General features: G+C 40.8%; 1 protein-coding gene across 1 annotated transcript; it reads right to left on the bottom strand.

The window, feature by feature from the left end:
* Nucleotides 1-14,225: 14,225 nt before the first annotated feature.
* Nucleotides 14,226-15,494, bottom strand: LOC149272807 (G protein-coupled receptor 22-like). The gene has a single exon (XM_089506707.1). The coding sequence runs from the start codon at nt 15,492-15,494 to the stop codon at nt 14,226-14,228; it is 1,269 nt and encodes a 422-aa protein (XP_089362833.1).
* Nucleotides 15,495-16,100: the final 606 nt, after the last annotated feature.

Genomic DNA, 16,100 nt, shown 5'->3' with positions numbered 1-16,100 from the left:
GTAACAGTTGCATCATTGTTTACGTGCCCTGACTCCTGGAGCCGTTTTATCATTCGGATTTGGATGCGGACAGATCCCTGCAACGCATTCATCCAGATGACATCGGCTTTGTTATTTTCTTCGTAGTCAAAACCAACGAGAGAATTTTATCTGAAGACAAAACAGTTACTTACCCGCCTCTGGTGAGGTCTATTAATACCACCCAACTGCCCCAGACATCTCCGCCCCAGTCCAGACGCTTCAAAATAAAGCATTGATGCAATTATGTGTCAAAGTGACATCAAGAGGGTCATGCACTAAACCACGGCAGTTGAAAACTATCAGAAATGCTGGGAATTCTTCCTGGATGAAATAAATCGGGACTTTTTGTCGTTGTATCAAGATCAACAAAAAATATTTGATTTGCATAGATTGATTTATTTATATAGCACCTTCATAGTCCTTAGTGCTGTACAATGGTATTACACTGCGAACGTAGCCTACCTTACCTGAGAAGCCAAACCTCCGCAAAACCTGGACAGTAGGGACTGTTTTGCAGAAAGCGGGAGTGTTGGGATGTATTATACCCAACAAATATTCTGAGCCGCTAGAAAAGAGGGACATCAGGGGAGGAAAGACAGAGGAGATGGGAGAGAGAAACTCACCAGGTACGCAGGGATACTCTGGAACGAGACAGCTCCTCTCTCAACGCCTCTCTCTGGGCAGTGATATAACGCGTGAAGATGGACAAAACCGATGATCAACAAATTACCTAAATCACCTAAACCTACATTTTTATAAATATATGTATTGTTACTTATATAGATTTTATTCTCTTTTCCCAAAAATACTATCACTTGCATTACATCTTCATATAGGAACGGGGGGAGGGGGGGGATAATATCTATATATAGGGGTCAATAAAAAACACACTTATTCCCATCAGGCAATGTTGGCTTTTTTGGCACCATTGCCCCTCATCTGGAGGACCCCGTGGCCCCTCTGCCTACCCTCTTTGGAACCTCTTCTTTCCTCCCCTGATGCCCCCTCTTTTCTAGGAGCTCGGAATGTTTGCTGGGTATGAGGGTATCAGAAGGTTCTACTGCCCTAAAAGCCCCGATAATGTGCATAGAAACAGCAGGAAACGGCTTTATAAAATAAACTGTATAAATAAAGTACATTCTTGTTCTGGGATTCTGATTGAGTTCCATAAAAGCAATAATAATAATATACACCAATATAATAATTCTGCATAATATATAATAAATCACTGTCACGCTGAGTATCCCGGTCTGCTGCAGATAGCTTATCTTAGCGGTTCGTGGAGATATAACTCTAATAACTCTTTGGCATGTAGAGGGAGAGTTTACATGGAAAAATACATACCTTTCACCCACTTTCAGGGGAGGAAAGAGGGACAGAGGGCTGTGGGTACCAGAGGCAGACTTACTAGATTGTAAGCTCTTTTGAGCAGGGCCTTCCTTACCTTTTGTTTCTGTAAGTAAAAATTGTTATGTACTATTTGTTTACTCATTGTACAGCGCTGCAGAATATGATGGCGCCATATAAATTAATAAATATAAATATTAACTTAGGTACACTAACCATATTGGTAGGAAATGCACAGAATAAAATTTTGTTATATTTTCAGCTATAATCAGTTCGTCTTAGTCGGTCAGTTCTAGTTTTGTCAGACCTTTTGAATGTATGCACTGTAGGAAGCACTGAGGAGACAAAAATGCTACTCACAGTCATGGTATACTATTTGCAATAATAAAACAGCCTCCCAGCAGAGGTGGTAGAGGTTAATACAGCGAGGGGGTTTAAACATGCATGGGATAGACATACGGCTCCTGAATCTAAGACGAGACCAACCACTGATTAAGGTTTGAGTCTTTACTGCAGGAAAAACCGGCAGACGGGCCGAATGGGGCCGATCTGCCCGATAGATGGGGTAAGCGGAGTCAGGTTGTTGTAACCACTTAATCTACTGTTTTTATTCTACATATAATGGCGCCACCCAGTGGCCACCACCGGAACTTCTTCCTCTACTTCTTGAACAGAAAACAAAAGTGAAAGGGATTTCTCTATTAAACTTTTTTGACCTTTTTGTCCACGAAGCCCACATAATAAAACACGCACAGTACCAGCACACGGAAGGCGGAGAAACCTGTCTTTCCACCACTTTATAGAACGAAAACCAGCCCCAAGATGTACTCGGTGATAGTGCTTTGGTTCGCAAACTTAAACTTCTTACTGAAAATACCCTTGAAAACGCGGATTAACAATTATTTAGAATGTTTCAAACCCTTACAATAAACCAAAGCCAGCCCATAACCTTTTATTTACATTAGTCGTAATTTGCTTTGTGATGTCACGTTTGCCCATTGTAGAGCGCTACAGTATATGATGGTGCTATACAACTCTACTGGATTCCATTATTTTTTTTTTTTATTGATTATGTTAAACATAAAACTTTTAATAAAGAAAATATACACAGGAATTAGACTTAGAAACACAATGGAAGGGCTACAATTAGACATATTAAGGACCGTCCCTAGAAAAAGCATTAGAGCGACCCGAGGGGCATTTGGATCCTGTTTTTTAGAACTAAGAGGGTAGCTGGCGGCTTTTTCCATCACCTTTACCCCGTCACGACTTATGTTGTGTGTTTTTAGAACTGTCTCGCAAAAACAATAGCCCCTGAATAGGATGTACGGTGGCCGCCATTGCCGCCTGTGGTGAATCTTTCAATGTTTCCTTATTTTTATGGCATATTCTTGTCTCCCGAGAGATAAAGATCCGTGGAATTCAGGCGCCCAAAGAGTTGGCTTCGTTAATTACCGACTTCCCAGAAAACATCTCTCCTTTTTTTTTATCCCTTTGTTCAGCCGGATGGAGATCCAAGGGGCAGCTGCCAGATATCCATTCTGCATTGTGTTCGGGGCGACGAGGGTCTATTAAACAAAACGCCGCGGACGGAACAGATTTATAATAAGCAAAGAACAGAATATCCAAACCTAAAGTGACGATCTGTACGCTGAGCTAAAAAACACAATAATTTACTGGAATTAGTTATTTTTTTCTATAAGCGCTGAATGAATTGTTGGAGCTATATAGATAATAATAATAATAATAATAATAACAACAATAATAATAATAACAATAATAACAACAACAACAACAACAATAATAATAATAATAAAAGATAATAATAATAATAACAATAATAATAATAATAATAATAATTATATTCTATGGCATTTATAGGGGGGTTCATTAAAACTTGGGGGATTTATACCAAATTGCTGCACCCAAGCTCTTTGGTTGGACTACAGCTCTGACTATCCTCAGCCAGCCAAACAGTTCCGGGGAAAGCTGCGGCTCCAAGTGATGGGATTTTTATGAGGATAATAGTAGATTGGCAGCAAACAATGATGACCTTCATCAGGCTCGTGTTTAAACGGAATCGATTGTTTTTAATAATTTTAACCCTTTCGTAAGACCTATTAGACTGGCCAACTCTACCTGTTGGGAGAAGCAATAGCATCGGACCTGACATGGAATTTGGTTCAACCACCGAAGTGCGTACAGACTCGTGATGATGTCGTGAATGAACATTTTGGGTAACATTATAACCTTTATTTATATATCGCCAACAAACCTGGGACATTGTAACTCTTTTATAGTCCAATACAAAGAGGCAAGTGTAGTGTAGTCCCTATGGTAAACATATTTTAAGTTAAGTCACCTGTATTCAAGCAAGGATTCCATCAGATTAAATCAGAATATGAATATAAATGAGTGCGCTTCAGACTGTGTGAGATGCTGAGAATCTGCCCCCTTCCACCCCGAGACCCTGAGATTGGGGTGAAAACCCTAAAACAAGAGGCAAAATCTAGGCGTGGAGATCCAACAGCACTTTAGAGTTGAGGTAATACATTGTAAAGACGTATTTAAACAGAAGGTTCTGGTCGCAAGAGCTTACACTCTTAATAGTCTGTATTACCAGATCATAATTAAAGTGCCTCCCTGTCCTAATTTGGCCCCCACCACACACATTCACCCCCGGCTTGCAGATTTTATCTCGCTCGAGTGGCACGGTTGTGTTGGCAAGTATCTTAGTGGTCGTGCGGAAAAATAAATAGCCAAATTCAGCAAATCTCTTCCCCGCCGTGGAACAAACCGGATATTTCCCACTTCTACTTATAGCCCGCGGAAATAATATCACGTTTTGCAGACCAGCACACAAGATGGAGATGAATTTTCATGGTCACGCTCTCGATCATCAAGAGTTATACCCCCCCCATGGCCTTCCATAGGCAAACAATTAACCCTATCTTGGCCAGCGTGGGGGATGAGGGTTAAAGGACACACGTACAGCCTTGGCGCGTGTTCTTCCCGTATTAATATTAAGCTTTGGCGTCTGCCGCCGGCTATCCATTGAACTGTTATGTCGTCGTCCCCCCCCCGGCCTGAATCTTCCTCCAGAAGAGCTATTTTTGTATTCTGTAGTAACAAAGGAAACTAGATAATAACTTGGCTACGATGGTCCTTAAACCCCTGTGTATTTTTAGTTTAACATCACGTTTGGCAGGGATGGTCCCCTTAAAATAACTCCGGTGCTTATTTAACCTTCCCGGTGGCCGATGATGACTTTTACTGTTTTAGAATGTAAGCTCTATGGACTAGAGGCTTCTTTTATTGACTGCTACATTTAATTTTACTATTATATATTTATTATATATATATATATATATATATATATATATATATAAAAGTTATTTCTCAAATGATTATAATAAAAGAGTTTGTCCCAATGTGTATTTTAATAAAAAAAAAATAATACTTTGCAATTATTATTATTAAGAATTTTTTTATTAGTCTTTTAATTGCCCGTGCTAATTATTAGCAGAATCTACCTTTACTAAAAATATGTTTAGATATTGTTTTATTATTAAATAATAATCTTTTTAAATGTTAAATGTTTTTAACGTAAACATATATATTTTGTAACTAAAAAGATACAGATATTTCATAGAAGTATGATCATTAAATACATAGTATCGTATAAGACAGGAGTGGCACCAACCAGGGCTCCGTCAGACCCTGGACTATCTCGTAGAATGCGTTCACAAGCCGAATGGCATTCCATGTTGGCACAGACTGGCACATTACATACATTAAATGTATTTATATAGCGCCAGCAGATTCCATAGCGCTGTTTTAATAGGAAGACAGAGAGAGAATATTTAACGAAGACAATTTAAAATAGCAATTACATTAACATAGTTTAAAACATACTTTTACAGAAGGAGAAGAGGGCCCTGATCTTATGGGCTTACAATCTATTGGGTGGTTGAGGTGTAGGTGAGACAGTAGGAGAGCACGCTTTGGTGAGGATGAGTTAAATCTAGCGAGGGCGATATGGAGGACTCTGTTGCTCTTTCCGTTGGACGTGGCGGACGCTGGTTGAAGGTATTCCGAGGGAAGGTTTTAAGGTTCTTGGAATTAGGTGGGTTTTTTAGTGTTTGAAATTAGATTAAGATGGAGAACGACTGACGGAACGGGGTAGGCGAGCAGAGGTAATAATGGTGGCACCTAGTCATGTTTCCATAGACATAGTGTATTACTGATCATGGCACCGTACCCTACTAAACGGTTATTTCTAACAACAAGGGTGTGGATAAGTAATGAAGACGAGACAAAGTCCAAACTGGGATCATTCCACTATGGGGCAAAGAAGGGGGTTTGGCAGGCATGGACTGCCACACTTGGCAAATGTCCGGTGGGCTGTTGGCCAAGAGAGATCCGTACTCACCCGGTCTGCCTCTTCAGCAGCAGATAAGGCGCTATAGTGTGTGGCGGCCACAACGTGCTGCTGTGCGTATCAAGCTGGCGGCCACACTTATGTCATTTGGCGGCCGCTGGCCTTAAAGTGCCAGGGACACCCAAGTCACCTCAAGTTTGGCCTTGGCGATTGGACTGAAAGCGAATGCTGTATAAAATTACATTTGCATTATTAACAGAGTAAAAATGAGTGGAAACAGAATTCATGGTTAATTATTGTTTAGAAAAGCCTATTTAACTATTTCACTTGTGTAATCTTGGGCCGAACGTCCTGCTACATCTCACAACAATAAGTGTGATTTTTACTGCATTGTACGACGGGACACGACCCCGTCTCTTTGTTCCATGGAACACTTTCACATATAAACATGATTCTTGGCAGAGGTTCAGACATTCCTATCCCGTGGACTAATTTTGATATTTATTTAATTTTCTCTATTCTTTTCCAGTCTGTGTTTTTCAAGCCGGTTTCCTGTGGAACAAAAACATATTGCGGCGTATCTTCGGTAACCCTTGCATTACCAGGTCACACATCAGAGATAGTGAAGTAAGAAGCAAAAAAACGACGACGGGGATCCTAACAAACTTTTTTCATATTTCTGTAAATTAATGTGTATTTTAATGTGTATTTAAATAAGACTAAGCGCTCCTGTGAGTGAAACGCGTAGGGAACTTTACTATGTTTTCTGCTTCTATTATGCTTTCAAGAAATAGAAAAAAACTTTAACTATTTGTTGGATGTTATACCTAGAAATGTTAACTTTAGAAATGTTTTAGATATAGGCATAATCAGCAAACTAAAGCATCTCTTCCTATAATGTCTCTTCTGGCTGGATTATTTTTTAAAATAATTTTAACTATTAATCACAAACTGAAAAACTAATAAAGAATATTTTTTTCTATGTGCTGCTTGAAAATTAATCTAACTGATGGGTTATGATGTGACTATTTAGTAAGTTGCTTTAAAATGAACTTGCAAATTGAAAATTGTGAATCGCAACATTCATCTTATGTTGTTAAAAATACTAAAAATCTAAAAGGTGTTTTTATTTTCTAAAAATAGCAGTCCTGTAAAAAATATTATCTAATGCGACGGTGACTTGTTGCCATGGCGCTCCTACAACTAAAAATGTCCAATATTACTACAGAGAAAAACCATGATGGTCAGTACCCCCTTCTGGCCACATGGTGGCAGCAAATAACCATTAGTTCAAATAGACCTATATCTATCTGTCTATCTATCTATCTATCTATCTATCTATCTATCTATCTATCTATCTATCTGTCTGTCTATCTATCTATCTATATATCTATCTATCTAGCTATATACATACACACACATATATATATACATACATACACATGGCAGAATGACATACACTTATTTCAATATGGACAGGGCATGTGTGTAAGGACAGAAGGTGTGTCACGTTATGCATATGAAACTTTATGGCGTTTTATAGATGGTTTTAAGCACATGAACCTGAACTTTCTACCTATATAAATTTAGTTTTGTTCATAATTGATCAGTGCAGGAACAACTGAGGCTCAAGCAGGTATACGTAATGGATAATGAATTAAAAACACCGTGTGTCCTTATAGTGTATGTCTTAGCCATATTTATATTGGGATACATTTTTCATTTTTTTTTAAATTATTATTATTTATCGTTTTATATAGCGCCATCAAATCCCGTAGCGCTTCATTTTGCTTGTTGTGCTCTGTACATTGGAGGGCTTTTGTCACTAACCTAGGCCTAACGGAGGGAGCCCCAATAGCTGCTCCATCCGTGCTGCCCATCTTACTGCTGAGCGCCAACAGGGGAGGGCTGGTGCCCGGGGCCCTTCAAAATTCTTAAAAAAAGACCAGTCCAAGTTGCAGAGGTGGAGCAAGATAGGATCTCGCAACATGATGTTATGTGACCCCCGCGGTGAAACATAAAGAAATGTGAGGAAGGAGGGAGGCAGCCAAAGAAAGGCAGGGGAGGAGGCATGGAGACAGTGAGAAAAGGGATAAAGAAGGGACAAAATGGAGTGAAAATGTATGTTAGACTGTATGTGTGTGCAGGAGTATGTAAGGGTGTGTGGGAGTGTGTGTTAGTATGTGAGTGTGTTAGTATATGTGTGTTAGCATGAGTGTATATGTATACATGTGTGTTAGTATGACTAAGTGCGTGTGTTAGAGGGAGTGTGTTAGCAAGTTACAAAACAAATATCGGAAAGAATCAAATAACTAACTGAATGACCTTGGCGACCTGAGCCTGATTATTTCACACAGGGGGGCAACTGTGGCATGGAAACACTGGATACATTGTGTCGCTCCATATCGATAAAGTGCAATTTACTTGTGAGTACTGTATATTTGTGAATAAATGGAGAAAGGTTTCATCATTTTTATGCATTCACAATTGTCAATAAAATTGTTGGATTGGGTTTTTAAAACTGGATACTTAATGGACTAGCTTAAGACATACCTGTCACTGGTTTAAATGGCCAGAGGGGGGCACTTTTCTTTCAGACGGTGGGATTAAGGAGTGACTCGAGGCAGGACTTCACATGACTTTTGTGCGACTTTGCAAACTATTTGTGATGACTATTTATGTGATTGAGACTTTCGAAAGTTACTCTTATAACATTAATGTGGCTTTTAGGGCTGTAGAACCCTGCGATACCCTCATACCCAGCAAACATTCCGACCTCCTAGAAAAGAAGGGCATCAGGGGAGGAAAAAGGGACACACTGATTTGGGGTGTGGAGCAAGACATCAGGGAAGATCCCCACCCTTGGAGGTAATGCAACTGATTTTTTGCCCAAATCATATCACTTGATTATAATGATTATCACATAATTACACGAGACATAAACATATATATATATAGATGCATATTTTTTCACAACCAGCTCTCGGTAATTGCTATGTCTGCCCTTCTAATACAGCTAACAAAAGGTTTGATACCGATCACCGTGTCGGTTTCCTTGGTCCGTTCCCCGGGGAGCTTTGAGATTAAATCAGCAGAGCTCCTGCAATTCCACGGCATCTCAATTTATTTTTTGCGTTTTTTTTTCCTTTGGGCGGACGAGACGGATTTCTCTGGTGCAGAAAAGGAACTGCGGGATTTTTCGTTAATGCGAAGCCGGTAGAGTACAGCATCCGTCTTTGCTTACAGTTATAATATTTGTTTGTGTGCCTACTGGGATGGGAAGGACCTGGCCTATCGGACCACCGGTTTATCCAGTGGAGAGATGAAGACAGACTGGGTGACATGTCCCGAAAGGATGGCGAATTCAGAAATCCATGGCCCTGTATGGATAAGAAAGAGATCTCAGGATATATATGGTTCGGTTTGGAATGGGAGCACCAAGTAGGTCTGGCTTAATGTTAAACATAGAACTTGCTGGCAGATCGGCCCCATTCGGCCCCTGTCTAGCAGAAAGAAACGGGCAGCGTTTCTCCTGCTGTAAAGACTCAAACCTTAATCAGTCACTGGTATCGTCTTAGATTCAGGAGGCATATGCCCTATCCCATGCATGTTTAATACCCTCACTCTATTGGCCTCAGGGGAGGGAAGGTAAAGCCATGTGGCGTCTATCGGTCCCTTGCCCCCCAGGTAACCCTCAGACTCAATGACACGCATATTGCACACAAAATCTTACACGCTAACACACATACACACACGCTTACACATACTCACCAACATACACTTACATCCTAAAGCTAACACACACTTACACGCCAGGTCAGACCTTTGTGTAGAATTTTGGATTAGCCTGGGGTGTGGGGCTTCTGATTAGCCTCTACCACTTCTGTTGGGAGGCTGTTCTACTAGTCTCTCAGTAAAGTAAACCTTCCTTACATCACAATGTTAAGGCTTTAATCTGAGTCTGGAAATCACTTGGTACATACAACCCTTCCCCGTAATATCAGCTGATGTCGCGTCTAGACGATTTGCATTTTGAGGCTTAAAAGAGATATTTTGAAGGTGTTAAATTGTACAGTTCTTATTTTGAAACAGTTTATCTTCTATAGCCGCACACCTGTCTGTTCCTTATTGTGTTCTTTTGTTGGATGGAACTCGGGGGATTTTAGTGACACAAAGCATTCCAATTTACATACAATTTTTTCTTATCTCTCCAACAGCGCCAGTCTACCGCCTGCTTTTTGTTTTTTTTTTCTTCCCCAGCATCTTGCAGAAAAAAACAACCCTCAATCATCTTGACTTTTTAATAACGCAGCAAAAGAATCCTTATTAACATGAACTTCAAATACAATGAGAACAATATATTCTAAAATTACCCCCAAAACACTTCCTGCAACATTGGCTTTCTCAATGACTGTTCGGCATCTTGATAAGTGGCTGATCTCGGCAGGGGCACTCATACTAACACACACACATCCAGACACTTGACACACTAACACACTAACATACTCACTAACATACACACACACACTCTAACACACCCAGACACATACACTCACGAACATACCCAGACACACGCTAACATACCTAGACGCACAAAAACATACCCACTCACTTTGCATATACCACATTGCATGACCCTGCTGAAGCCCACCTCCTCCAGGAAATCAGGGAAATAAAGAAGTGAGTTACCTGAAATGTCCCGGTTCTTGGTGGGGGCAATCCCCCCCCCCCGATCTGTCCGTGATCCCATGCGCCTTAAGGTCTGATGCATGTTGAGAATCATCATTAAACCTCTGTATGGTCCATCCGGCCTGCCCGAGTCTGTATATTAAAAGCATCATTTGACATGTTTTCCATAAAAGGGACCAGATTGTCCACCTACCCCCAACATCAGAGGGCCAAATCTTGTTGCCATTGTTGGAAGCATGGTTAGAGACGGGCGGAGGTGGCTCGGGACAGGACCCTAGACCAATCCTACAACCTCGGAATACATTAAGGAAGAAAATCAGGATATGACGTTATGTCAGGACACAATGTGTGACGAGTAGGCCTCGTTGGATCAGTGATTAAGGCTCATGCTTTTACAATTTTACAACTTGGGCCATTCGTGAGAGATTTAAGGATCTATGGATCTCCCTAACCCGTCCGCGTTCCCCGTTGCCCACAAAATCGAGACAGTACCACAAGAAAACGAGACGGCTGGATGGTGTGCATTCCTCAAACCCAACCATCCTCCATCGTAGCTTCTTTTGCCTCTCGGGGATTGGAGCCGGTATCCTTACAATCCACCATAAGCATATTTAGGAAATACAGCGAGGAAAAAAAACCCAAAATGAGACGTAAACATTCAAACGAGCTCGGCAATTCAGAAACCGCTCAGAGAGATGCTGTTTCGGTATCTTTTCATGATCGTGCTCTATGAAGCAGTCTGTGGAGACCTGGGTGCTCGAATACCTTTTCATTAGATGAAGGTGGTTGTCATGGAGATCCTTTCATCCAGCATAGTTGACTACATAAATAATAACGGCGAGCAGCGCCATCGAAAATTTCAAAGTTTAGAATGCACGTTGCACTCGGAACCCTTCAGAGATACATTTTTAGTCAGTTATTCTCCAGGTTTGAAAGTTTCCCCCCCCCAAAAATTAAGAATGAAACAAACTCATCATTTGTAAAAGTAATATTTTTAATATGTCGCTTAATTCCCCAATATTTTGAATCATTCCAAACCGCAATATGATTTGTTTTGCGTACAGCTTGTGTCCGGTACCTTTTAATACATCACTGCTTTTAAAAATTCTTAAAACATTGCTATTTCTCCCGATTCACCTCCGCAAGAAGAAATCCAGCGCATTTGTAACACAAAGCATTGACTTTTTTTTTATTTTAGGGAATGTCGTAACCTGAGCTTTCATCGACCATCTATTACAATGGATGTGTGCAGTAACATGTAACGCACCCCAATGGGACACCAAGGGTTAATAGGGGGAAAAAATATATGTTTCATCTATGGAAGTACAGACTAAGGAGTTTGAAATGGTAGGTTGACTTTAACCAATCAGAATTTACATAGCATAGATCAGGACAGCGCCGCCTAGTGGCTCTTACAGAAACTGTTTTGTGGGTCAAACTTTCAGAAAGAAACTGAAAAATATGTTTAAGGAAATGACTGATGAAGATAATCTACTCATCTATTATAAAGTAGAGCCAGCAGTTTCATGGCTATGATAGTTGACTTGAAGGTGTAGAGACGCTTTGTGTGACCCAAAACCAACAATTATGTCCAATTCTGGCTAACACCTACAGCATCTGGAAGGCCAAGAGACGCGGGTGATGCCCCTTCCACCCCAGACTCACCCAGCATCTCCTTATGTCTTACTTATAGCCATGGGTGCTTGAGATGGAAATCTTACCTGGAATCCCAGAATGTCCATTAATGACTATAGCAGACAGCTGCCTGTCAGTCTCATGATTAATTATCTAACTTTCCATATTCTTAATGGAAGCCAAAGTTTGTTCTAATACTTAAACCATAACTTCCACAGACCTCACAAAGACTTTTATCCCTTTGACGGACACGTTCATACCTACCAACAACGCAAATCATTCCTCTCTTGGACTTTTCTTTGAGGCTGGTTGAACAGACGTTGTGTTAGTCCTATGTGTAACACGTGTGCTTCTGTTTGTTGTAGATCAACCCTCTGCATTCTAGAGCAACTCATTTAACTAAAAGACAAGATAGGGGCTCAGACCTCGGAATGGTCCATGGAACATAAGCTGCGACCGTCCTATACGGTGAAATATGCGTGGGACCTCAGTGGATACCCTGGGCTTGCAGAATCTCATTCTGGCTCAGGGGTAAATCATTTTCCGCATTACACCCAAAATGTTAAGTGTTCCAGACAGGTATAATTGTGAGGCATTTAACCTTTTAACTACCAGAGGAAGCTCAACTGTCAGAGCTATTGCTATATACAAACTGTTCCATATACCAACCACCCAGTGCCATTTTTGGTTAAATTACCTGGTCCCTTGGCTAATTATTCCTAACACTGAAGTAATAGCCCTCCGTGTTTTTTATATATATATATATATATATATATATATATATATATATATATATATATAAAAATTAGGTTTAACTCCCAATAACTTGAGTAATGCAGCACTCCAGAGGGGTTTTGACAGTAACACAATGAAAACACAAAACACGTTACATTGTTAACTCTCTAAGTATATGTTCTCTATGATGATGTCATAATCTTTCTTTTTTCTACAGTGAAAACAAAAGTCCGAATATTTGGTAATATATGGCCTTATCCTAAAAATAATAATAATAAAAAAAAATTTGCACAGTACAGAAATCAGATACTTTGTACAGTTACCATCACAATTTCGGTGATCAAACAGCAAACAGGAAGCAATATATCTTTTCTTTAAAACGTCTGATTAGACTCAGTGGGAGAGATAATAGAAAACGGATCATGTCTTCTACGGAGACGCATTGTCTTACTTTTCACCGATGATGTCACCGTGACACGTTTTTATTGCCAAATGTTTTAAAATTTTTTTTTACTTGTGCTTCAGCCTATCAACCTAAAAATCTATGACAAAATATAGCAATTAATCACCCTTTTTTTTTCCATATTGGAATGATGATGTCTTTCTTAAAACATAGAAATCCTACATATTGCAGAGGAGCACATAACTACAGTCGTAACTAATTACTTTTGTATCCAATAAAATGGAAGCTTGTACATGGAGGTTTATTTTAAAAAATGTGGAAGAAAGAAAAGTTTCGGAAAACCTGCGCCAACCTAACACATTTTGTACTAAAATGTCCCTAAAGAGGTCGAAGCAAAGGTGAGTATTTTGCGTTTCTATTTAATAATAATTTTTACTAAAAAAGTTTATTTTTTTTTCTTTTTACAATGTCAGTCACGTATTGTGCGGCTGCAATCTGGAATTAAAATGGAATACATAGAATTGTATAAAAATACAGGTTTTGCTAGATTTTCCCAGTTTATTTCTGGGCTCCTCACATCTCCCCTTGTTTTTCAAAGCCAGTAACGCATCCCGTTATCAGCAGAATCTATTGAGATTCTGATCTCCACATTCCAGTTTCCTTTTATATGGTTCCATAACTGCTCATCTCGATGACCAGGCAAGCCATAGAAAATGATACAAATCCAACGTTTGCTTGGTAAATAGAGGATCGTCACCGATCACCCGGATTTTAAGATCCAAGTCAGGTCAGGATGAATGGATGTGTGCCAATCCTGGTCATGACGCTTACGTGGCAGTGCATTCTAACGGGAACTCTGTTATCAGTAATCAATATAACCAACAATATACGCTGCTGATCTTATGGTCGTTGCTTGCGGATATTTAGAATTTAAAAAATTGTGCACAATACATCCAATGTTATCCCTAAACCATGTTGTGTGCCCATAATAGATCATCTCCGACAAAGAAGGGGTCATTCCTTCACTGCATCCGTGAGGCACCGGTCCGTCCCGTCACTGCATTCCAGCTTTGACTTCCTAGCCTTTTTGGGCTCAATCCAAGAGTTGTGTATAACAGTCCCACCAGGAGCAGGGTCTACCTGCAGCACTGATACAACCCTCTTCTTCATCTTGTTCTTTAGAACGTTTCGGAACTTCTGACGGGTAAATGCATACAGGAGAGGGTGGAAGATTGTTGTGCCATAGGCCATGGTGATAAAACAGATGCGTAGTTTGACCAGAAGGTCGCTGGGACCCAGGCAGAGGATAAGGAGGTTGACAATGGAGATAGGTGCCCAGCACAGCAAGAATGTGGTGATGATGATGAGGGACATCCTGAAGACACGTTTTTGACGTTCCCGACGGTCTCTGTGACGTTTCACAGCCCGTCTCAATGCAATGATGACTGAGACGGACGCTTGGACCCTCATGGGCGGGTTCTGTACTACTGCGGGAGGAGCCAATCTTTTGGTCTCTCCCAGAGTGCTTTGGTCGGATGATTTCCGTTTCTTCCGTTTCTTGGTTTTCCTGCGCTGGCTTCTCTTAAAATGGTTTCCGATCCGAATGTTAAGGGCTTGGAGGATTTTGGAGTAGGTGACCAGCATAACTGCCACTGCTGCAAAGAAGATGGGAATTTGGATTACCAGATGGTAGTACATGCCCAGCTCTGTATGATACTCGTTGACGCTGACGCAGAGCAAAGTCCGGTTTTGCCAAGTAGCCATGTGATCGGGGTCCCCAAAAAACTCTACCTCAAAGAACGGTATGAAGAAAACCATGAGAGAGACGAACCAGACACAGGATAAGAGCAGCACCATTCTGCTAGGGGTAAGCACCCGGTTAGCGGGTCTAACTGAGATGTCATAGCGATCTAAGCTTATGACAAGGACGTTAATGGCTGTTGCAATGCTGCTGAAGGTCACGCATGCCTCGTGGAAGCAGCACACGAGGGCAATGTTTTGCTCTATGGGGATAAGAATGATGACTATGGTCAAAGGCACACAGATGACACAGATAATGATATCCAGAACATGGAGGTTCATCGTCACCATGTTGCTGACCGAATCCACCAGGTTTGACTGCATGCAGTAGAGTACCAGCACTGTCAGGTTGCTGCTAAAACCCAGAACAATTTCCAGCATGAGGAAGCTGGTAAGGGAAACCTGGAAGCCCAATGGGTATGGGAAGTACCAACCAGGATCAGAGCTGGATCCATCGTTAGTTTCCAAGATGGCGTCGTACATATCTGTCTCCTTGGCTGACACCATCCTGAAGTTGTCTGCATAGTCCTACAAATTAGGAATGTCTTCCGTGGGTTCCCCTAGGAGACAAAGGTAAAAACAAGAAATTAGAACATATGCAATGGACTCTTCTAAGAATACATGAAATCTGTATTTATTAACCTCATTCAAGTTTAAAATAGATTTGAACTTGTCTGAATGCATCAACTTTCGGGTGCAATAGGACGGACTGAGTGGAAGTTCGCTGCTAACATTTGAGTGGATAATCCACAAAGGGTTCAAGTGTGGCGTGTGTGTGCTGTGTCACTAGATTTCCTCATTATCGCAGACAAATCTGGACCAAGAACATGCGCAGCATCGAGAATTCAGCAGGAACACCAGATGACTAAAAACAAAATAGTTTTCACGTGGGAATCTTTCCAGCGCCGCCGCGGAGTGAATCATCTCGCGCAGGCTGTATGCCGGCTAAGTGATTGCTATGCCAAGGCTCACAATGCGTATTGATGATTAAGGAATCGGGAACAAGATGAATGGCCAGATGTTGTAAATTTAAAGCTAAATCTCTAGTAGCGTGAGTTGCAGCTCTGTACAGAAACATATAACGTCTGA

The sequence above is a fragment of the Sceloporus occidentalis genome, unplaced genomic scaffold, assembly GCF_023333645.1.
Source record: "Sceloporus occidentalis isolate IW3139 unplaced genomic scaffold, rSceOcc1.0.p SCAF_416, whole genome shotgun sequence".
Lineage (NCBI taxonomy): Eukaryota > Metazoa > Chordata > Lepidosauria > Squamata > Phrynosomatidae > Sceloporus > Sceloporus occidentalis.
The sequence above is the reverse complement of the archived record's forward strand: the minus strand, read 5'-3'. Positions and strand labels throughout refer to the sequence as shown.